This window comes from Marmota monax, unplaced genomic scaffold (assembly GCF_021218885.2).
Source record: "Marmota monax isolate L192 unplaced genomic scaffold, Marmota_monax_Labrador192_F-V1.1 WCK01_AAM20220418_F8-fsc00115, whole genome shotgun sequence".
NCBI classification, from domain to species: domain Eukaryota; kingdom Metazoa; phylum Chordata; class Mammalia; order Rodentia; family Sciuridae; genus Marmota; species Marmota monax.
In genome coordinates, this window is record NW_026694419.1 from 5,842,501 (window position 1) to 5,867,833 (window position 25,333).

Here is a 25,333-nt window from a genome sequence, read left to right on the forward strand (position 1 = left end):
CACAGCTGCAGAGGGAATGGTCATAAGATTTAATGGATCCATGTTCTAATTCTGGTCATAGTCTTACCTCTATGCTAAATGCAACATGTGAGTGTTAAAAAAAGAGACACAAGTGACACCGAAACCCCATGCTTCTAATCTTTAGCTAGAAAAATCTTAAGATTCTCCACTGGTGTCCATCCAGCCAAAAGGAATCTTCTTGGGCTTAACATTCAAGACATTCATGTTTGTGAGTGCCATATTCATCGAAAATCAACCATGGATAAAAAATGTACTTTTAGAAAAAAATGCATCTATCTGTACTGAACATGTACAGACTTTTTTTCCTTGTCATTATTCCCTAAGCAATACAGTATAACTACTTATATAGCATTTTACATTGTATCATGTACTATAGTAATCTAGAATGATTTAAAGCATACAAAAGAATGTGCATAGGTTATTTGCAAATCTTATGCCATTTCACATAAGGACATGAGCATCTGTGGATGTATCTGCAGGTGTCCTGGTGTAAACTGTTCAACATCACTTTCTCCTTGACCTCCATCATTATCATATTGCTCTCAATTAGCCTAGATTATTATCAACAACTGCTCTTTTTAACCTTATCACACCAGCTCTTCTCTGGTCTGCTTTGTAATAGTTTCTCTTTCTTTTTACTATTTCTTTTACAGCTGCCAATCAAATTTGTCTTCTGCTCTTATTGGATCAATTAAAAATCCAAAATAGATGAAAAATTAAGTCCTTGAAAATAACACTGTATTTCCAGGGAACACTGATAGCAGGTGCCCACATTTTACTGAAGAATGGCTCACACATTTAAAATAAATTTAAGATGAAAATGGCTTAAGCTTTGCAAGGATATGATAGGAATGAATGAGGAAACTCCTTGATCTTTAATCCAATTCAGTTTGATAGACCTCTGAGAGTCATGGGACTTAGACCTAGCCCGAGGGAAAAATGTAAAGTAATGGAGTTGCATTTAGGAACTGGCACTCTCATCTCCCTTGCCTTTATTCCTACTATGTCTGGTTATCTCCTTATGCTTTCCACTTGTTTCTCTAAAACATTATATTCACAAGAATTAAATAAATGAATATACTATTACTGAAAAGCCTCAATACGTACTAGATAGATCATTTTTGAGGTTTCCTACCATGATGTTATGATTTCTTGATATTTTCTGCTGTTTTTCATTTAACAGAGGATAATATGATAAGTCAAAAGGAATTAATACCTAATTATAAAACTTCAAGCCTGAATGATTTGGGTGGAGAAGATGTTATGCAGGGCAGAAGAGCCTTTGTGTTGTTATAATGATTCTGTGTTGGTCGCCAGCCTCTTTGCCTACTCATAAAAGCCAACCTTAGTTCTAGGTCAAGTATAAGGGTATGGCTTTCTACTAATTGCATCCCCTTCCACCAAGTATATTCCCCCCCACCCTTAAATTTGAGGCATTGCTAGCTCACCTATCTCTCTAACATCAAAATTTAAGACAAAGGAAATTTTAAGTAATTAAGAAATTAAAAATATAGCAACTGTAATTAGAAAGCAATATGGGATCAATAGTTGTTGACTGAGGTTTCCCATTACACTGTGTCTACCTGTTCCTATGTAGAGGTCGTATAATGAAGTAATGGAAATTTTTAGAAGACTGCAATAAGAATTCTAAATGATACAGTCAGAGATTATCAGGGATTTTTAGAAACTTAACATTTTGAGAAGTAAGCTGAATTAAACAGTTACTAAGTAAAACTTTTAGGAAAAAAAAACAGATGGAGAAATAATAAACTATGAATATTCAGATTATTTGTAAAAGATATAAACCATAAACATTTGTAGTAAAAATTTAAGTACCTAGGATACCAAACCTAGAAGAGATGGTTAAAAATCATAATACAGAATGAGATGGTAACTCCAAACAAATGCATGTTCAATTTTCATTTCATCAAGTTATGATGCTGATAATACATATTTTTTTCTGTTTCTTAATTCTTATTCCAGTTCCTATAAATTTACCGTAGACCAAAATAAAGGTTTTTTTTTTCTGTGATAATCTCATACTATCAAGTTTTTTTTTTTTTTCCTTAAACAGCCATTCCTGAAGGTAATGCTTTCTGAAGAAAATGCAGGTTTCACAACACACTTGTATGTAATTTCAAGTTTCTTAGACTTTGATGTTCCAAACTGATTTTTGAGGTAAAAATTAAAATAAATATGTACATGTGGCCAGCGGCAATTGTGCTAAAATTATTAAGGACATAGTCTTATCTATATTTATCTCAAATGTGCTAGTAAATTACAATGCAGTTTACGAAAAATACAAAAGGCATGTTCTCACAGTCCATTAAATGAAATTAGGCTCAGCTGTATTTCCAAATACTTGTAGCAACATTTAAAATCCGATACTGTTCAAAGTGAGAATTAAGTTAAAAATAGAAAATCAAGTAATTTTTACATTCACCTTGAGCAAAATGCCAAAGGAAGCCAACACTGAAAGGATAAAATGTAAATTTAAAGTTCTCTAGTTTTTTTCCAGGTATACAAGAATATAATATTCTGTTGCCACTCTTCATTTTTGTTTTCATTTGATCATGATAGAAACACTAAAATGTGAAAAAAAAAATTGGGGGTGTAGCCTTTAGACACACTCATTACTTTGCAGCATAGTTCACATTCACTGTGGTGCTTTTTAGTGATTTCCTTCAAATTAAAATCTGGAAACCCACCTTCAAAGGGATGGGGGATATTTAAAATAAAAACTTTATCAAACTAAATCCTACTAAAATTGGTCCAAAAGGAACCTGTCATAGTCTCAAAATACAGACCTATTTTACTTATGAAGTAATTTTCTCCATTAGATTTCACTTAGCTGGGAAGTCTCTCACTCCCATAATGCAAACGTACTTGATGGCTAAGAAATGATACATAGGAAGAAGATGATGGAAAGATGAAGAACCACTCTCTGTTCCATCAGGTGGTTAAAACATTTTTCTTTCCTCACCACAAGTAAATTAACCTAAAGAAGATGTGAACTGCAAGTGTGGGAGCTCAGGCTCTCAGATGGAGCCCCACTGATAACTCTGCTGTGCTAACATTTAACATTTCTCACAAACAAAGGACTAATTCAAGAGAAATTGCAAACTCCAGTAGGTAGCAATGTTCATGGAGCTTTTCTCTTTACAACATCCCCAGTAGGTTTTGGTCCATGATTTAATAAAGCAACAGATAAAGCACTGATTCCTGGTGTGTTTAAAGATACTCCTAGCCATGGAGGACTTGTCTCCAACATCTTTCCTGCAATGTTGACAATTATAAAAAGGGCCATATTTCAGGGGAAGGATATAAATTATTTTGATGGAGAGTAGAATGAGGAAAAATATATAAATATTTCATAAGCATCCCTGTCCTTCTGTCTCTCTCTTCCTTACATGCCCATGTGGGCCAGTATCAGAGTGGCAAACCAGAAGGGCAATAGGCAGAAGTACCCACTGTTCCAGCAAAGACCTGCTGACCCAGGAGAGAGAAAAACAAGATGCTGTGGTCACTACTTGTGGGGTGACAACCCAATCATCAACTAAAGCAGACTTGTTGATTCAAGGCACAGATACTTCAACTGTTCTTAACCCATGTAAAATATCAAAAAAAGCCCTCTGTATTATATAACTCATGATAGAAATTCTGCATAAGACACTTTTCTATGTGTTGTTAATAATCACAGTGGTATAAAAGGGGGAACCACAAGGTAACAAGACAAATACCACATTAAAAATAATATTCTGTCATTACATTGTTCATAGAATACTTATGTTTGACTTAATTAAAATGTACAAGCAAAACATAATTGAAGTTCTAATATTTAAAGCCCCAAGATTATCCAGGCAATTAAGCCCTAGCTACTTTCAGGGGATAGGGAATTGGTGTGATGGCTAAAGGAAGGGACATTGTAGACATTTTCCTGGCAATGTTTTTTTTTTTTTTTTTCTTTTGCTGCTGGACTCTATTCTCATTTCTAAAGACGACAAGTCATTAGGGACAGGAAACCAGATGAGGTTACTGCATTTCTTTGAACCAAGGGGCTATTATCGCATCTCATTGTTTCCATGCCTGACAAGCTAAAAGCTAAAAGGGGAGTAACTTCTTAATATTACAATAGCAATTTTTTTTTTTTTTTTGGTAAGAGAAGGATGGAATTGGAAAGCTTAAAATATATGTAAAAATCCAATTTGTGAAAATGAAAAAGAACCCTTTCCTTATGTTCTTTGTGAACTTTGTAGATATATCTACTTAGTAAAAGCTAGATAAGTTTCTTTAGAATGTCAAATTTTCTTCTTAAAAAGACAAAATAGCAGCTGGGTGCCATGGCTCATGTCTGTAATTCCAGCAGCTCAGGAGGCTGAGGCAGGAGGATTCCAAGTTCAAAACCAGTCTCAGGGAAAGTGAGGGGCTAAGCAACTCAGTGAGATCCTGTCTCTAAATAAAATACAAAATAGAACTGGGGATGTGCCTCAGTGGTTGAGTGCCCCAAGTTCAATCCCTGGTACCCCCCTTCCCCTAAAAAGACAAAAGAACCACTGATAATTTGAAAATTGAAACTTTAAAAAAGAAATGACAAGAGAACTATGTTTTTCTATTTTGGGGTGACACATAACTTTTTAAAATATTTTTGACTGCATGATAGTTTAATGCATGATATTCAATTTATTCAAACTAATATAATTGAATACATAAACTTATTCACAAAATCTAAACTGCTTAAGTTATATTTCTGTTAACAAACACAGAATTGAATTCAGCTTTGAAGGGCTGCCTCAAACAGCTCAGTTTGTTATTCCTTAATTATAAAACTAAGCTGTGGCAGGTCAGATGAGTAGCAAGGCATGGGATAACAGTAACCAGTAGCAATGGATGCTACAAAAATCAAAATTTCATAGTACTACTAAAGTACAATTATCACAGCAGTCATATACTTTAAGTTATGACTTATTAAAAGTTATTAAAAAGTTATTAAACTTTAGATATGAACTTTATTGCATGCTAGGTGCAACACAGGTGGATTTCTGTGGCTAGAGAGCCCTCAACTTTTGAACTTCATTGCACTTATTGGGCAGACAGATTGAAAAAGAAAAACAAAACAAAAATCCTGCCCCTTGGAAAGAACATAAGTTAAAAGACTGATGAATATAATATTTAATGTTTTGCTTTCTTAATAGGTATATCAAATATTATGCAACATGTTTGTGTTGGAACATCATTTGAAATGAGTATTGAAATTGATATATACAAATAATATTTCTAAGGTAAAAAATATAATGATAAATTAATCAATACATTGCTAAGAATCTGCTATGATCTATCTAGTCTTTATTTTTCTGCATGTGCAGGTTGATCTACTCCTTGGTTATTAGAGCACTCTCTCTCCTTCTCTCTCTCTCTCTCTCTCTCTATATATATATATATATATATATATATATATATATATATATATATGTGTGTGTGTGTGTGTGTTTCAAACGATTTATTGGTTTCACTTACTGAAATTAAAAGAAATCCAAATTTACCCTATTCTTGGTCACTTGTGATTGACTGCCTAGTTCCACCTATTAACTAAACTGACTTTCCTTTAAATGACTTACTGTTTGAATTTTGTGGAAATCCAGGCAAGGAGGATGGACCGTTCATTCCGGGGAGAAGCACTGGAGGAAGGCCAGGGAGTCCCGGATAGGCTGCTGGCAAACTGATACTATGCAGGGAGCTGCTGTCCATCATGCCTGGCTGCTGTACAGTTAAGCCCAGAACATCTGAAGCTTTCTTTATTCGATCAAGTTCTTGCTGTGCCATCAGCTGCCGAACAGTAGTTGGAGCTAAATAATCTTTCTCCCGATCCAGCTGACTGCCCACGGTCTCTCTCACTTTTGAAATGTGCTGTTTGGAGAAAATATGATCTCTGATGGACAAGCGGGCAGAGTATTTCACCCCACAGAGAGTACATTCTGGTTTGGTGCCTTCTGTTCCACTTTGATTGATCATGAAAGGCTTCCCTATGTTGATTTTAAATTTCTTTTCTTTTGCCCTTGCGTTTTGAAACCACACCTGGACCACCCGTTTGGGCAGACCAATCTCATTGCCCAGCATTTCACATTCTTGCATGGTTGGCGTTCGGTAGTCACTGAAGCAAGCCTTGAGAACCTTGAGTTGAAGATTGCTCATCTGGGTCCTGAAACGCTTATGACCTGGCCGATCATTACTTTTGGATTTAAAAGGGTTGCTAGACCCAAATGGATTTGGTGAGCTGGGGTCGGCTATGCTGGAGGTTTCACTGCGATCAGCGTTGTCATCAGGGTCATCTGTGATATAAAAGCTTTGGTCATGGTCACCATCTTTCTCATTGAAATGAATTGATGGACTGGTAAGTGAAAAGAGAAATTTGTCATCACAGACCTCAGTTGTGGGTGTGGTTGCTGGTTTTGGCAAAGCATCCAGAGTTTTCGGCTCTTTAGGAGAGAGAGCTGGTTTCACATCTGCAGAACTTCCTGTGGTACTTTCCATCTCAGTGTTTCCCTCATCTCCAGTGGTGGCATCGCTGATGGCTGTATTGATGGACGAAGTCTCATCAAAGTCAGCTTTAGTTTGATCATATCCAGACTCAGCAGGAGGGGCATTTAAATTCTCTACATCCTCAGGACATTCTGCTTTAAAAGAAGAAGGGCTTAAAAGATTCTTCGGTGACATTTCTGCTGTTTTACTAACAGGTGTTGACACTGTAGAAGCCAATTCATTCTCACTCGATAGATCAATTTTAGTTAATGGCAAAGACGGATAATCAAAATAAATGTATTTCTGTGGGCTTTCTCCTCCATCCTCTGTGGATATTAAAGGGCTTGGTGGCAAGCTGTAACCTGCCTGCTTTCCTTCATTCCAGTGCCGAGAGCGAATGTGGCTTTCTAAAGCTGACTTTGCCTTAAACAGGGCTCGGCAGAATGGACACCGTTTATGAGACTGTGCTGGACCCACTGCCCGGAACTGGCCTTTCCTTTCTCGTGCACGTGTATTCTGGAACCAGACTTGCACGACTCTTTTTTTCAGCCCGACTTCACGTGCAATATGATCGAGCATTTTGCGTGTAGGATTGGAGTCTAGCAAATATTTCTCATAGAGTATTTCCAGTTGTTCGGGGGTGATTGTGGTTCTCAAGCGCTTATCACGGTGTTGGTCTTCACCGCTATTCCCACCCTCCTTTTCGCTGCAATTATTATCTTCTTTGTCATCCAGTTTCCTTTTAAGGGAAGCAGCAACGGTGCCTGGGGTGGTGGCGGCGTGGGAGGAACTGGTCTGAGGTGGCATTTGTGTGAGAGAGCTACCCAGCAGCTGTCCAGTCATCAGAGGGTTGTTGGGATCGAATATCATGTAGGGCATGTCCAAGGGCCTTTCCAAGAATGGAGAGTGAAGGAACTGGTTTTGAGCAGCGAGGAAGTGCATGTGCTGGTGCTCCTGCCAAAGTTCCAGCGTTGGGAAGGCAACGGTACACTGATCACATTGGTACTGGAGTAACTGTGGAGGTAGACTGTTCTGGAGAGAAGTCATGGAAATTTGCAGTGGACTGGAAGGGACTGGGGTTTGAGAGGCCGAGGGAGGTCTTCCAATAAGTTGGGGTTGTTTTGGTGGCTGCGACTGTGGCTGGGCTGTGGGCGCCTGCGGTGGGTCTGTTGAAGTCGATGCTAACGATGGGGCTGGTTTGGTGCCTTGAGAAGGGGGTGAGGGGTCACTCTGCTTTGGCTTTTCTGTGGGATATTCAGGTTTTGGAGAAGCCTTCTCAGGTTCTGGTTTGGGTGACGGAATCAAGGGCGTGCTAGTCCCAGAGCCAGAACTTGCTGCAGGGACAGTGGAGGTTTTGGCTGCATCCGTTTGTCCAGACACCGCACAATGCTTGTAAACCACCTGATCTGTGGCATCCATGGAGTCTTCCGTCTGGCTTTCATCTTGGGCATCGTCATCTTCATCCTTATAACACTGTTTTTTCTGATGTGTAATCAAGTCAAAGATCCTGGGGAAAACCACATTGCACTTTTTACATTGGTACTGCATGTTGCTAGTTCGAATGTAGCGTTCGTTGGTGAGTTCTCTCTTTTCATTGTCTTTAGTTTCCGATTGGTTCTCATAGCTCTTTCGTGCTTTCTGCCTGGCGTTCTGGAACCATACAACAATAACCCGAGTGGGTAGATTGAGAACGGTAGAGAGTTGTTCTATTTCATCATCTTTCGGGTAAGCGTTGGTGTCAAAAAAGTCTTGTAGGACCCTCAGCTGGTAGTCGGTAAACCTCGTCCTCGAAGACCTTTTGCTGAAGGAGGTATCCGATTTGTAATGTTCTAAAGAGGCGGGCTGTGGGTCAATTCGGATATCTTCCAAAACAGTGATAGGAGGGTTACTGAAGTTGTATGGTGAATCCTTATTTCTCTGTCGTTCCTTAAAGAGGGTATTTCGAAACCAGTGTTTGATAACTTTTTGAGAAAGGCCAGATTTCTCTGCCATTTCTTGGATCTGTTCTTCACTTGGAGAATTATTGATGTCAAAATAAGCCCTCAGGATTTTTAGTTGATCATCTGTAATTCTTGTCCGGGGGCGTTTGAACTGAGAATGCCTTAAGAAGTTGGGATCTAACCCGAGCTGCTGCTGGCAAAGTTGAGTGAGATCTGCTGAGAGAGTGTCCATCTGTGGCAGCTGCAGGGCAAGCTGTGGGGGAAGTGCGGGGTGTTGCACAGGTTGCATCATGATGGAAGGAAAGAGGGGAAGGTCCAGAGAAACAGGCAGCTGGACTTGTGGGGTAGCAGAAGGTGGGGGTGGAGGGGGAGGGGGAGGAGGAGGAGGGGGTGGCGGAGGGGGCGGGGGAGTGGGTGGTGGAGCTTGCAGAGGAGTAGAAACCGTGCTTGGGATTTTCACGGGACCCAAGGGAGAAGGCTGTGGAGGAGCTGGTGGCAGGGGAGGAGGCGGAGGTGGAGGTGGAGGTGGTGGTGGTGTTTCAGGGGAAGATGGAGAAATTGGATAAAGCTTGTCATAGGCCTCCCTGTATTGACGAGCAAATTTTTCTAGTGCTCCGTAGGGAAAAAATTGCCCATGTACATGCTCTTGGTGACTCTTCAGGATGAGAACATTGGAAAACAATTTACCACACGTTCCACATTCCAGTTTGTCAGTGTTTTCCCCTTCGCCACTCTTGTTCTTCTTCTGTACCTTCTGCCTGTTTTCGTTATACTGAATGACTAATTCAAAACCAAAGTTTTCCAATAAAGCTTTGGCTGCATTTCCTCTGGCCCCTGAGGCTATTCGGGGTGGAGGGATGGATGGTTCTGAGGATTTTTGCTTCTTTATGTCTTTGCCTTCTTTGAGTCCTTCACCTTCATTTACAAATTCTTGCTTTGGTTTCTCTTGCTTTTCGGCAATTTCTTCTGCTTCCTTATAAGATGGTATGTCCTTCATGATCTGGCAGTCTGTATTGGCTAGATTGCTTTGTTCTTGTTTCAATAATTTGCTTGGCTGCTGCTGCTGCTGGGGTGGCTGCGGCTGCGGAGGCTGCTGCTGCTGTTTCTGAGGCTGCAGCTGGGGCTGTGTGGCTTGGTACTGTTGTGCTTGCTGCTGTAGAATCTGTATTTGAGTTTGGCCAACATGATGTTGCGTTTGAATCTGCTGCTTCAGATCCTCAAGCAAGGAGCCAGCCATTCCCGTCATGCCCGGCATACCAAATGTGGCAGAGCCTGGCAAGCCCAAATCTGGACCCAGACTGAATTCCGTCCCAGGTATGTAGAATGGAAAGAGAAACTGAGGCTGCTGAAACTGCAGCAGTGCTTCTGGAGTCATGGGAAAATGAGGCAAAAAGGCTGGGTTCAGAAACTGTGGCTGAAAGAACGCAGCTTGCTGTTGTAACTCATGCTGCAGTTGCATCTGAATTTGTGCTGGTGACTGCGGTGGGTGATGTGTAGGCTGAGCAGAGATTAATTCAGGAGTTTGCTTTTTATTTAATTCTTTGGCATCTAAGTGGGTATCTTTGCTGTTGACTGCTGCTAAACTCATGGAATCTAACATCCCTTGGCCAGGGCTATTTACGTTTGCCGCAATGCTGTGTCCACTGGCCACATGCCCGCTGGGCTCCAGCTTTGCAGCCCTGGCCTTTGTCTGGTGGAGCACAGACCTCATGTGGATTTCCAATGTCGAGCTTTGGCTGTATGCAACATTGCAGATGCTGCACTTGTAGGGTTTGTTGTCTGTGCTGCTGTTGGTTTCTTGCGGGACAGGACTGGAGGCTTCCTGCAAAACCTTTTTCAACTTATGCAGGTGAGAGACTGAATTATAATGGACCAAGAGAATGTTCTTTTGGGTGAATGACTCTTTACACACTGTACATTTATATGGACGAGATGGATCAAGGAATTTTTCCATTGTAAAATTGGGCCCTTTTCTAAAAGGTAAGGTCCTCTTTGGTTCAGAGCCCAAGTCATCTGGAATAGAACTACTATCACTTCCTACAGGACTTGCCTTCCCTTCATGGTCTACCTCATACTCTCTCTCCATTTCCTGTTCTAAGCCATGGTCATCCTGGGCCATAGCTTCACTTTCTGCCCAAAGTTCACCATTCACGGGCAAGGAGGCATAGAGCTGTTGAAGTTCAGTTTCACTCAGTTCTGGGTGGCCTGCTTCCAAGTGTTTTTTTAAAGCCTGGAATGTACGGAAACTACGCTGGCAGAGGTTACACATTGTTGCAGCCCGAATTGCATGATACTGGGAATGTATCTGAAGCTTCTGCATAGTTTTAAAAGCCAAGCTACAATGGTTACAGCGATACTTATAAACATGGCGGTCAGAAACAGAGAGAGGTTGCCGTTTTTGCTGTTCGTTTAGTTGATCTTGCAGTGTGTCAGGGATTTTCACATCCTTACTGCTATTTTTATTCCATTCCAATATTTCTGGGGGCTCTTTAGCTGGTTTCTGCTCCTCACTCTTTATTTCCACGCTAGCCTTTGAATCCTCAAGACCTGCCATACTTTTCTCATCCATTGGGCTTTCACCTGTTCAGAGAAAGCACAAATACCTCTGTTAAGAAATCTATGGCTCCAGTGTCAATAGATTGTAAATAGGACCCTATAAAGATCTCTGACTTAACTGATTCTTTGAGGAAATATTTACTGAGTAACTACTAACAGCACTGGACTGGATATTGAAGATATGAAGATGAGTAAGAATTCATCATCAATCTTGGGGAATTTCAGGATAGGGAAGAAAACAAGTCAAAAGTAAAAAAAAAAAAATACAATATGCTACAATCGGCATGATACCAAGGGCCATAACCTTGGTGTTAGTGAATTAAAACAACATAGAATATTCTTGGCTGTTCAGCAATTAGATTTCTCAAGGACAGGTGGAGATAACCAGTTGTCAAACATGTCTTGGAAAATAAGGCTCACGGAAACATTGTGCATTTTCTTCCCTTCATGCTTTTTAAAAATAAATCTTTAATGGTAAGAATCTTGGCGCACTGCCACAAGGGCAAGTCCCTGAGTACTTTTTCCACAGATCTTCATCATAAGCTGGAATACCTGTATATTTCCCAGATGCCTCCGCTGTCATGGCTGCAGGTGTGTCCCGCTCTGACTTCTCAGAGGCGGCTGCTGGCAGCAGCATACTGTTTGGCATCATCATGTCAGGGACAGGCACCTTTAAAAACCAAAAGGGTTCCAGGTTAAATGTACTCCAGAAAATCATAAATTCCATCACTTCTCCCATTGGCAGTAGCATATCCCATTTGCATTTTTCCAAGCAAAGCAGGGACATCTATCCCTTCAGATTTCAGACCAATGCTGTTACAATGCTGTATTTTTCTTTTTCTTTCTCTTAATTATGGTTTCAAGCTTTTTGTAGGTCTATTTTTTTATAATGATAATCAAGAAACTTTGAAATGCAAAGTGCCCACATGAGTCATTTGATTAACATTACAGATATAAAAAGACCACAAAATACGTAATTAATTAGGCTATGCTTTGTATCATATTTTTTTTCTCTAAGCAAAAGAGACCACAAATGGGCCTCTACTGTGATTTCTATAACACAGTCAATAAAAGACCTTTCAGTAGCTCAGAAGAAATAAATTTCTACCAACCCATAATTACATATTTGCATTGATAGTTTACCCAGATCATGTCACACATGCATCAACATTTGGTATCCTTACTGTCATAAGCAGCTTCTCCACACAATCTGGAGACACACTGTGCAAATGAGTCAGGTGCAGCTGGAGATGCATTTTGTTGCTGAGGACGTCCTGGCAGAGAGGACAGCAGATGACTGGTTGCACTGAGTGCTGCGACAGCACGTGCATCTGGATCCGACTTTGGTCCCTACTATTGTAGTTACAATAAGGACACTGATAGAACTGGAAAAGATTGAATAAACATGACCTCTATGAGTTAATGTATTTTGATGACTTCAGAACTTTGGCAGTAATACCAAGTGTTAATAATATTGCCCTTGGAGATGTCTATGTGCATTTCAATCACATGGAATTTGGGGGGGCTCTTAAACTATTAGTAATAGGTAAACAAACAGACAAACAAAAAAAGAGATTTCCACAACAAAGGAAAACAACATTATTTACCTGTTCATGACAGAATTTATTGTCATCTGAAGGTTTTGACCTTTTTGTTGCAACATCCTCTTCTTTCGCCAACAGGAGTGGCTGGGTGCCCCCTGCCACACTGACTTTTAGCTCCTTCTCTGGTGTGATTATTCCTGATTGCAAAAAGAATAGAGTAACTCAAATTATAAACATGATATCATAAGTAGAAAATTATGTTTTTCAAATAACTGACTCTGAATTGACTAAGTCATAAAAAGAATTAGGCAAGCACTTTTAAATGATGCTCAGAACAAAAGACAAGAAACACATATCTTTTTTGTCCACTAAGTAGACTTTATAAATATATTTTCAAATGTACTCCTGTCTCATGTTTAGATAACCCTAGGTGGCCTTGAGAGGTTTATCAATAACGTGTGCTCTCTGGTGTCCCAGAATGCCTTCATAGCATTAAAGCCAATCTATTTCCATTCACAAATACTAACTCAGAAATTCATTATTTTTACTAATATCTAATCAGCTATTTCTTTTCGAAATCCCTGAATGAAGAGAATATTTCAAAATTATGAGAAGAGCTGGCTTGATATAACTCAGGAACTAAAATATTTTGACATCATTAATGGATTTAAAAATCAAAAGGTTGTTAAAGCAAACCATACATTACATTGCTATTGCTATTGCTATTAGGGATATTGTCTTTGCTGGAGATGTTTTAGTACTTGGCTGTACACACAGCATTATAGGACAAATCTTAAGAAGACAATTGCTTTATGAGGTTAATCCAAATATTTGGTGTTAAAGACGACTTAAAATTTTGCCCAGATGAGCAATGTAATGTGGTGGAGTCTCACACACATCAAAGAAAAGAGCACAATTCTAATTTCCCAATCTAACTGAAAATTCTTTCCAGCATCAATTTGCCCGATAATCTCCTCTGTGAGGCTGGATATTACAGCGACATTGGGTAGGCATGTCACATACATCTCACGACAAACACAAAACCTCATTTACCAGCCATTCCAATCTCATCATAGCACGGCATCATCTGACCTTTTTTCTGCTGTTTATTATGAGTATTTCTAATTTTAACTTTCAATTTTCACCATCTTCCAGTCAATTTGCAACTAAATTATTTCCAGGGTGAGGACACTATCACTGGACAACTGGGTGCAAATACATCTTGAAACGCAATGAAGCTAAACCATTGATTGCTATCAGACCCCGCGTAAATATATAGTCCAGGCGTAATCTGATTGTATGCTGTGCATGAAGATTTATCTTGATTTTTCTTCAATCCACATGCAGTTCATATAAATGAATAAATTGAAGTGATTTTTTTTTCAAAATACCCCACTTTTAATTTAAAAATAAGGTCAAGGGTGTTTTGGAAACAAAATAAAAATGAACAATATTTCTACTCTGGGTACAGATGCATAATATATACCATATAAATAAATTCAGAAATCTCAAATTCATAACAAATTCAAGGGTTATACTGGGGAGACTAAATTAAAATAGAATCTAAATGATATAATGACAATAATTTTCTTCCTTTAGGTTTGAATCAGTTCCTGACATACAGAATTAGTGCTGAGTTTTCCACAGATTACATTGATATTGATTTCTGAATTTATAAACATTGGATTTTATTTTAATTAATACTTTTGTTCTCTATTTACATATTCTGTAGAGAAATTCAAATTCTTTTTAGATGTTTAAAAAATAACCTGTCATATTTGTATTTGAGTAAACTTAAATTTGAAATAAATTTAAAGTCTCATTATATTGATTAAAAAGTATCTGATTATCTGATACCTAAAGATGTACCAAAACTGGGGACGTTCATCTCACAATTAATAAAAATTCATTTTTCTTTCTCAAAGGAAAGGCAGAATATAATTTATGCTTAGTAAATGTTAAAAAATTTACAAAAACAATATGATATTTAATATTTGCAAATTCACTGTTTACGTGTCAGATCAAGTTGTGCAAAATTGACTGTCATTTAAATCAGCAAGTGCCTATCAGTTGCCTTCGCCTGTGAAATTTTTCTTTAAAAGTTTCTATTAATGAGTAAGAATATGCTTCCTTAGAAGATGAATACACCATGATGTACCCCTTTTCATTATATTTTGTTCCTGGTAGAATTGGACAAGACACAATTATAAGTCCATTCGAGACTATCACAAAAAAAGTTGAAAAAAAAAATGTCCATGACTTTTGTTGCTTGTAGGCCATTTGGAGCATCAGAAATAGAATAAACTTTCCAGAAACTTCTATTAAATATATAGTCATGGGCTTAATTTAAAAAATACACACACACACAGACACACACACACAATGTGTATCTTATCCTGAAACTGATATCATAAAAGAGAATAAAAGACCATGCATTAGGGTGCCTGCTTGTAATCTCAGCAGCTCAGGGGGCTGAGGCAGGAGGATTGCAAGTTTGGGGCCAGCCTGGACAGTGCAGCAAGACACCATCTCAAAATAACAAGTGAAAAGGGTTAGCTCAGTGGTAGAGTGCCCAGGAGTTCAATCCCCAGTAAACCAAACAAACAAACAAAACCATAAAAAAGTATTAATTTCAAGATTTGAAACATTTTACTAAGCCTATACAGTGATGTGTGCTTCTTGGTATAATTTATACCTGTGTATTAAAGATATATTGCCTTTATTTTATGCTTATTAATATTCATCAAAAATATAATTGCTTTGGGGCCTAGGTTTGTAGCTCAGTGTTAGAGTACTTTCCTAGCACGTGTGAGGCAATAAGTTCTATCCTCATCACCATATAAAAATAAATAAATAAAATAAAGGTACTACATCCATCTACAACTAAAAATATCTTAAAATACTGTTCTGTGTTGCATCAAGAAAGGAAAATTTAAGTTTTAAGTTAACTATTATAGGGCTATTTAGCTAATTAACTGCATTCATTGAAGCAAGAGTGTTCACATAAGCTGTGAAGTTTCCAAAGACCATTTTGCTTTAAATTAAGAAGCTATAAAATTATAAACAAAGGCTAGCCTGCCTAACTTTAGCTAGGTGCCCTACAAATGAAAATAACTCATAGTAAGTAGAAGGAGAGAATACTGAAGTATAATAACATATGACAAAAATGACTCTTAAGCTTGAGGAGGTTGGGAAGGACTATTTGTAAAGACAGTAGAAGACACAGTTTACATATACTTGTCTTTTATACTCAGAGGGGTGTTATCTCAAGTTTAATATTATGCCATTCCTGGCAAAGTACAGGAAATTTGCTTGGATGTTTTTCCTGAATTCTAATTTCCTAGAGATATGTTTTATTAGATAAAGGCCAATTAATTTTAGGAAGGTTCTGATAATGTTCTGTGATTAGTTAGTTTGTATTTGCAAACTTAAATTTGAAATAAACCCAGTTTGTTACCCTAGACCAAAAAAAAATTGAAATAGATCATAATATATTTTGTGTCATAAAGGACACCACAGTATTCTCAAAGAACAATGTCATTTTAATGAATTTTAACTAAAAAATGAAGTCAAATTACAAATAAACACTACCACATAGATGAGCCAATGATTATCTGTCAGTTATAGGATTAGCTAACTTGCATGAGATTGCTAATATCAAAATGACATAATTCATTTCAATTCAGATGCCGCCTACTTAATAACTCTCAATCCCTAAAATACAGAAGGTTGTAAAATGGTTTATACTCATAACAAGTGAGGAAAATCCAATAATGCATGTGTACCCCTAGCAAATCTTGAAAAAAACAATAAAACAAAACACTGAGTTATTATTTATGAGTCAATATATTTGATAAAGTTTGAATACTATAAAACTTGGATATAACAGATGTTATTCAACTCTAAATAACTCTAAATTATAATTACCAGTACAGTATTCTTTCTAATGAGAGTAGAATGAAAGGATAATTTTAATTGCAATAATGAAGGTTAATTTCCATCTTTCCTCATGTTTACTCCCTTATTAAAAAGTGGTCCCCTTAGCCACAGCAGAGACATATTACATTTTCAATGCAAATGTATTAATCTGGATAAACTCTATATTAATTCTTGTACTGCACAGAGCTATAATTTGGATTATAATTAATCTAAAGTGGCACTAGATTTAAATGACAATATAAATGAAGCATTAGGAGGCTTTTCTATTATGGATGAATATTCAACAAATATAACTTGCATATTGCCAAGTCTCATTTTGAGAGCTCCAGTCCTACAGATTAGTGTCAGTAACACAGCACAACAGCTTACACAAACATAGCCTTCCTAACGTGTGTTAATTCCTTCGTGTTTAAAAAGTTCTATGTTAAAGTGGGGTCAAACTGTTTTCCCATCTAACATATTAATATAGTAATTACTTTATAATTTTGCTAATATTCTTTTGACAATTTTAACTGATATAATATATATGTATATAGGATATGTTATGTGGATTGCTATTTAATCATTAGAAATATTTACAAAGAAAAAAATTCCATGTAATAATTCTTTAACCTAATAATTGTCAATTTAAAAAGCATAAAACCTTGTTAAAAAGGTCATGTTAATTTCTAATAACAAGAACTGTCTTGAAGGCTACGAGATTTCAAAGCTAAAGATTTGCATCTCAGCATTTACTTTTAGTTGGTCCTTGCTTAGAGCTATTTTTTATCCCTGTAGATACACCTGGGGAAGCTTTTTTATGGGAATGAAATTTGTTTTAAATAACTACCATTATGCAATATTCTGTGTCCTCTCAGACACCCGAGTCCTGTCTATATGGTACAATTAGGCACCCAAGGAAGGACCATAACTCATCAGGCCATTAGGGAGTCATTGGGTCCATTATTTATGCAGAGCAGTGAACAGCAGCACCAGTGGAGGTAGAGCCCTGCATCTGTGGTATGTTCAAAGCAAGACTCTTTCCTCAATGGTAAGATTAGATCCATTTTCAAGGGATTCCCAGAATCCATCCTTCACAAGGTACTAGACATTAGATATTTAATACTGCACATAACGTCCTATATCAAAGTATTACATAGGCACTCAGCAAAAGTTAATGTGATATCTGGGTGTTTTACACAGGCTTCTGAAGAATAAGAAGGATATACTTTGCAATCTGTTTTTGTATTACTCTGAGAAAGTCATCACTAAATATAGATAGATCCTGCTGTCCCTGAACAAATCAAGCAACTAGTCTTGATGACGTCCATCCTAAAGAGAGTAAACGGACCACCTTACTATTTCCAATCCTTTTCAAATAAAGTTTAGATAGTACTACCCTTGACATTAACTGATCACTAGGTTCTTCAAATTCCTTGTCAATAGCCTCAGGAGGCAGCCTGCTACTATACTGCTATGGCATCTTTTCAGAGATTTCGCTTTAGGCTCAATACCAACCTTAGATCCTCTTTGTTTAAATCAAATTAGAATCATATGTTAGACACCACATCCTAGAAGCAAATAACAAAGGCACTTTTCTCCCTGGACTCCTCTGAGAAATTTAGTATTAAAAGGTGAGGGTGGGGGAGCAGGGAGCCACTTTAGATCATTTTTGAATAGCATGTAAAACTTAGACATGAAGAGACGGAATTACAAATATAGGATAATTCAGATTTAAATAAACTTGTATGTAAAAAATGATACATTTGGCTCAACCCAATATCTTCATAGTGAATACAAGCTCCTTTATATGCAGCTGTCACTAGAATTCAAGGAAAAGATAGATGACTACCTGAAACTAATAGCCTTGAACCCGTTTCAGCACTTCTTCTGCTTCAATGAGTCCAACATAATAAAACTAGGTATAGCGTGCAGCAAAAGTAGCCAATGTAATATTCATTGCGACCATAGATTTCCATCTCATACATACAAAGCATGGATGAAGCCATATATTTGCCAAATCAAACACAGAAAAAGCCTTAGGTATCTACACCAGATGCTGGCCTAGGGTTTGTTTGTGCACAAGTAAATGTCATGACACGAAGGTTTGTTTTCAAAGACAGTAGCTTTCATTACTGGGATTTGTCTATTCTGGAAGATCAAAATTACCCAGCACCTAATCCCTTTTCAATGATATTTCCTCTTTCTTAGGCTGAATCATCTGTAAACTTTTTCACTGGATTTTGTTTGAAATGCTTCAAATAGATGCCCTTAAAAAGGGCAAATTCCTGAGTGTAAGTTGAAAAAAAAGAGGAAAAATAGCACTTATTTTTAGGGTTACATGGTTTGGGCAGGGGTACATATGACTGAATGACAAAATTCAAGTGATATCTAATCCTATGCTTATGAAAAATTAATATGCCATCAGAGGAATCACAAGTATAGCTAAGATTAATGAAAGGCGCTTAAAAAATTACAAGCACACAAACTGATTTGATTAAAAAATAATCTCGCTGGTTGTCCTGTAATATTCTTCAACTTATCCACATCTATTCTGTCAGATGGTTATGATTAAAAATAGGTCAATGGGAGGCTACTGATAGAAATCACATGCAAAATGCACATGCAATGAATAGTAGTAGGAATGTTCAGACAGTTTAAAATGAATAAAAGCTTTTAATAAGCTTGGTGGGGGGGGGGAGTGAAGGAAGGGCTGATTGCAGGGAATGGAGGGGTGGAGGAAAATGAAAGGTGAAAGAGTGGAGTATCTTACCAGAATCTTTATGAGAGCTCTTGCCTTCGCCATTGTCTCTCTCACTTGTGTCTTTCTCATCATCCTCAGCCACTGCTGGGGGCTTAATAGCTCCTTCTATCTCCTCACTTTGTTCTTCTGTTAAGAAATGAGACCAGTGAATACAATTGAAGAAGAAAGAAGAAAAAAACCTAAAACACACACTAAAATAAACTTGGTGGCCACGTTAGAACTTTATTCATGAATTGTCTGCAGATATTCCTACTCAAAAGAGAGAACATACACTTATGCAAAAGTCCATATTAGAACATGTTGACTGTACCCATGCAAATTTTTATATCTAAAGAAACTACATTTTTAATCCATTGAGAGCCTGCATCTATACTGAAAAAACAAAGAAGAAGAAGAAAGAAAGAAATCATTTTTAGTATAATTTGATATAGTTTAAGCTGAAAAGATGAAAAAAATGGTGGAAGGCATTTCTATACTTTTAACAGTAGAACTTTCTAACAACATGGACCTTATTCCATGAACTTGAATAGGTGTCAGAACAAATCAGATTCTTAGCAAAAATTCTTACTGAAATAATGTGGTAACAATGGGTTAAATAAAAGACAGGTATTACTCCTTCCTTCAGATACCAGACCTCAGAGGAATTCTATGAAATTTTGAGGAAGAGTTTGAAGCTTCAGCTATAGTGGGGGTTTTTGTATTTTTTTTTTAAATAGCGGAAACTATATAAGGCCTAGGACATAACAAGGTATACTTCTATGACAACCACATCACCCCACACCTCATTCACGGGTTCACACCAGCTAGATTACATGGAAATCCTCATAGTAACTCAAACCTATTTAATTATTCTGTAAATCTTAGCTATGCCACTGTTGGTGGATTAATCTGTTTATGCAGTTAGCCTCTATGCTGGGGCTGTGCAGCACTAATCCGTGAAAGGCCCACTGTTCTCTTTCATCCTGCGATCATTTGTCTCTCAGTGTGCTGATGTCACATTTTAATGAATTTTTAGCAATCTGAGTAATGCCAGATAACCAGGCTCTCAACTCCCCACAGCATGGCATGCTGTTTTCATTGCAGCACAAAAAAATAAAAATCATATTCCCCGGTTCAGGTACGAATTACATAAATTAGGAGAAGAAGGTAAAATGGGATTTGAAGCACTAGGCTGCTCAATTTCATAAAATCTTTAATGACCATATAAATTAACCCTGGAAAGGCAAAAGGTCATCGACACACATTTGCATACACTCTTCTATTTGCTTTTGATAAGCACAGCTTTTATGCAGAGAACATGATACAATTAACCCTTCAATAACCATACAAAACGCTGCTACGGACATTTTAAGTGTCAAGCATTAACTGAAAATTACACACTGAATACAATTTTCATTGCAAATGCTATAGTGATTGAAAGGGGAAATCGTGGCCCTCTCCACACCCCATGTTTTATTAATAACATTCTGACAGCAGAATGAAATATCCACTGTCATATGTAGCAGCTGAGCACACACACAAAAAAAATTATATTTAGTGCCTCACTTGCCAGCCATGCTCTGCAACTGTGTGAGTAGGAAAACAACAGAGGGGAAACCATTCTGGGCTCCATAGGAAACTCCAAAAAGCTAAAGGGAAAACAAGGACATTTAATACATTCAAATAAGAGTTTGGTTCAACTGTGAGTCCTCCAAGGCACCATAGGAATCCATTTATTCTATTTTTGCACTTTGCACAAAAGCAGAGGGGAGACCCCAATGAAGGTCATCAGTCATCTGAGGGCTTGGGGGAAGCTTTCCTTTCAGGCAAAAACACATGGAGATTTTACTATAAGAAGATAAAGAATCTTTTCTGGTTCTATCCTGCTTTCACCCATCAGTGACCATCAGTTACTGATCCAACACAGGATCCCTCCTTCCAGCACTGGCTGGACTGGTGGGTATGGTGGTCCAGACAAAGCTGGAAGGCTGTGGTTCTGTCAGGCCCACAAATGTGGTATGATATCCAGAGTCAGGCCCGTGACAATTTCTTTTCAACTATTGTGGTAAAGGGATGCAAGACTTATTTGAGAAGATTTACTGGACTTTCCCCCCAGGGCTGGAAAATGAAGTGTCAGAGTGCTACTGAGTGTCCTTATCTTGAGGGGACATAAAATTGTAAGGGCTATCGCAACTCACATTAATAAAACATTGTGTGTCAGGAGAAGAAAAAGAAAATTATGAAGGCACTAAAAGAAAAGCTACAGTATAATCTGGGTCTCATCAGACAGATTTTGCAAGGTCCTCTTCTTCATTTTCTGGTATGTGTTTTAAGTGTGAGAGAAATTCCCAGACATGTTCTTCTATACATCACTGTGGTGTCTGACCTCCGCCTGACCCTGGCAACAGTTTGAGAAATCTGAATGTGAACAAAGACTCTGTGTCCGCAGCAGGGAAAGATTGTGGGATAGACTCTCCCCATCAACTTAATCGCAAACAGCAGTTCTGAGGCCATAACTTTGCCCGGCTCCTCCAAGCCACAACTCATAACCCTCAGAGGTGGATTTGCCTGCAATGCCTCTGCTTCTGTGACTTTTTTTTTTTCCCCTCCCTCTCTCTTTTTGGTTCTTCCTTTGAAGTAGGCAGGCAATTAGCTGTAATGCTCAAGCAATTCAAACCTGTTTTGTGGTTTAGAAGGCGAAAGCTGTTTATTACAGGTAGGCTCTTTGGAGCCATAAGAACTTTGCAAATTTTTAATCACGCAAAAAATAATCACAAAGTAACTTATACACACCATAAAGTTTCATATAAGTCAGAATAAAAGGTCACTTTCATTCTCAAAGAGAGTTTTAGAAATAAATTTGACATTCATTACATAAACAGACTTTAGAGTCATGAGAATTAATGTGAAGAAACCACTTTCTCTGGAAAAACCTATAGGTTTAGATTTGGGGTCAGGGGAGGGAGCAGCTACATTCTAATTTCCAAGTACCACATTTCCTCCATTGTAAAATACCATAAAATGTTAGATGTTTTACAGGAGAAAAATATATGATATTAAATGTCTTAAACTCCTTAGAACTGAAGGTATAAAAACATTACATAAGATTCCAAAATAAAGATGGTAAAGCAGACTTCATTTTCATCACTGTCTCTAAACTGTTACATACAATAATAAATGAAAGTATTATAGCATTTCGTAGTACTGATGCATTCACGGAATGTGTATTATTAATTATCCTTTGCTTCATGGAATATAAAAAATAAAATCTATGTTTGTATCTTACTTAAGCACAAATGTGCATTAGGTTCCACTAGAATTTCCCAATTTTCAGACAAATGATATTTTCATTTTTAAATGTTACAGGATAATAGAAAGAAGACAAAATACTGTAATCTTATATTACAGAAGTATGGTACAATTACCTTCCCCCGGCATTTTTAACATGCCTGAAATGATCATCTTATGTTACTCTACACCCACACATCAACTATATTTAAAAGAGAAGTTTTTGAATGACTAGCTTAGAATATTTCATTTGAACAACAACAAAAAAAATGATTGGAAAACCACTTTCAATTTATCCTACAAAATCATAATATACAATTTCTAAGCAAATCTACTTCAATGAGATTCCTCTCATCTAAGGCCAGCCAATTGTGCTCGTTTCCCTGTTTCAGAATTCACTTGGGTTTGGGAACGCTCATTCTGAGTTTTCTAAGAAATATTGTGCAATTTTTAAAATTTTTCAATTCACACATAATAATTGTACATATTTATAGGGTAAGATGTGATAATCTGATACATGTGTAGTGATATACTTTATTCATGTATAACATGTAATGATCAAATCAGGGTAATTAGCATTTCTGTCTCCATAAACATTTATAATTTCTTTGAGTTGGGAAACTTCAAACTCTTCTAGTGTTTGCAAAATATATTCTAAATTGTTGTAAATGATAATCACCCCACTGTGCTACAGAACAGGAAAACTTATTCCTGTCTAACTGCATTTGGGTACTCATTGTCCAACTTCCCCCCAACCCTTCTCTCCTACAATTCTGAGTCTCTAGCAAACCCTATTCCATTCTTTAAGATGAACTTTTTGAGCTTTCATATGAGTGAAAACACACTGCATACTTTCAAAGCCCATGGAGTGATCATGTAAAGGAGAAATAGAGGGTGGTCACTTAAATGTCTTCAGTTTTATATAGAGAGCATTTCTATTCAAGATAACTGGCTTGTGAGAATTTTCTCCTGGACTTTTCCAAGGTCCCTTTGTTCAGTTCTTCTCCATTCAAATCTACCCTCTATATTTTCTACTTAAATCTGACTCCTCTACTTAAAGTATTCAGTGACCCCTATCACATAAAAAGAAAATGTTCCTTCTGTGCAAAGCAAGAATACCTCTGCCCTGGTGTACACCCATCTCTCTTCATTTCATACCAAGCAACTAATATGCAAACTTTAGAACATCAGAATCACCTGGAGGACATGTTAAAACCAATTGCTGGGCCCCACCTGTAAAGTTTCTAATTTAGTAAGTTGAGAGTAAGACTTGTGAACTTGCAAGTCTAACAAGACACCAGCTCATGCTAATGCTTCTCGTACAGCTCATGTTTTGTAAGCACTGTGGAACCAACATCCATCTGTTTGTAATGTCCTCTCTTTCCCTATACTTATTATTATATTTCCTATCTTATCTATAACAACTTTTCTTTATAGTATAACTCCCACTTTTTTCCCTTCATGACCACCTTGGGAAATATCAGTTTCAAGATCTGGAAAAATAGAGTTAATAATACCTACTCCATATGCTTATTATGAGATAAGGTATAAAAATCAGTCAGCACAGAGCCTACCATAAAATAAATACTAAAAATGATCATTGTATTAATACTAGTACTGTTCATTGTTTTCTTCAATAAAAAGTCTTTTCTGAACTTCAAACTAAGATTATTGTTTTTGGATAAGTTTTTTTTTTTTCTTTCCTATACATTGATGTCAAACAATCAAACAATGTACCTATACAATAGTATATAGAAATTATCTTAATATTTCTGCCTTGCATTAATAGGTAAACATTTTCTGAAAATAGTGAGGTATTCATCTTTGTGCAAGAAGCAACTTGAACAGTGCTTGGAAAATAGTAGGCCTTTAATATATTTTAGTTAGAATGCTAAATTAAATTGAGGAAGCAACATTAGGAGAAAAAAGGGAATAGTCCTAACTCTACCCCATTCCTTTATTCCCCTTCAATAAAATTTAAAATGGTGTTTATTTTCTCTCTGAAAAATCACACTCATCATTCAGCCCTCTCTAAATGTATGTGTGTAGCTTCTGTTTTCAAAGTGCTTTTCTCAAAGTCACCAATGACCTCCATGCTATAAAATCTTAAGGTCACTTCTCTGCATCTTACTTAACTTATTTTCATCAACGGATGTTGCTACTCTTTATCTCTGGAAAAAAGCACCTCTCTTGGATTTCCTTGTATTAGACTGCTATGGTTTCATCCTATGTCTCCAGAAGTTCACTCTAAAAGTTCACTATTTCATTAAATACCAAATGTCAAGCACCTCCCCCATTGGTACCAAGCCCTTTTCCTTATGTATATTATCTCTTTATCTGATTTCATCTAGTCCTATAGATTTAAATTACATTATCTACATACACATTGACGTCTAACAGGTATAGCAAACTCAGTATGCTCAAATCAGAGTTCTTCAACTTAACGCACCTCACTCCATTTTTCTCCCAACTTCATCTTTTCAGTTAATGGTGCCACCATCCATCACAAGCCATCCTGGACTCTTCTCTTTCCCAATCACATGCATTCTATCCATCAACAAGTCCTTGGAAGTACTTCTACTTCCAAAATATTTAGTTCATACTGCATTCATCTACTTTACATTTCCCTTGACAGTATCATTAGCAAATTATCTATATTACTGTAATGGTCTCACAAATAAGTAAGACTGACTCTTGCTTTCCCATAACTTATTTGGTAAAGCTAAGGAAAATCAACCTGCTCTTCTGGCACCCTTTACTATTACACTTAGTATAATACATCAACTCCTCACTATGGATGGAATGAT

General features: G+C 37.3%; 1 protein-coding gene across 4 annotated transcripts in view; it reads right to left on the reverse strand.

The window, feature by feature from the left end:
- Nucleotides 1-25,333, reverse strand: part of Zfhx4 (zinc finger homeobox 4) — a 187,640-nt gene that overhangs the window by 5,412 nt on the left and 156,895 nt on the right. For all 4 annotated transcript variants that reach the window (XM_058570721.1, XM_046468237.2, XM_046468236.2 and 1 more), the window contains exons 6-10: nt 19,269-19,385; nt 12,641-12,774; nt 12,218-12,418; nt 11,586-11,703; nt 5,637-11,057 (exon numbers count right to left, since the gene is read on the reverse strand). In XM_058570721.1, coding sequence (XP_058426704.1) covers nt 5,637-11,057; nt 11,586-11,703; nt 12,218-12,418; nt 12,641-12,774; nt 19,269-19,385 — 5,991 coding nt within the window. The remainder of the gene's footprint in view (nt 1-5,636; nt 11,058-11,585; nt 11,704-12,217; nt 12,419-12,640; nt 12,775-19,268; nt 19,386-25,333) is intronic.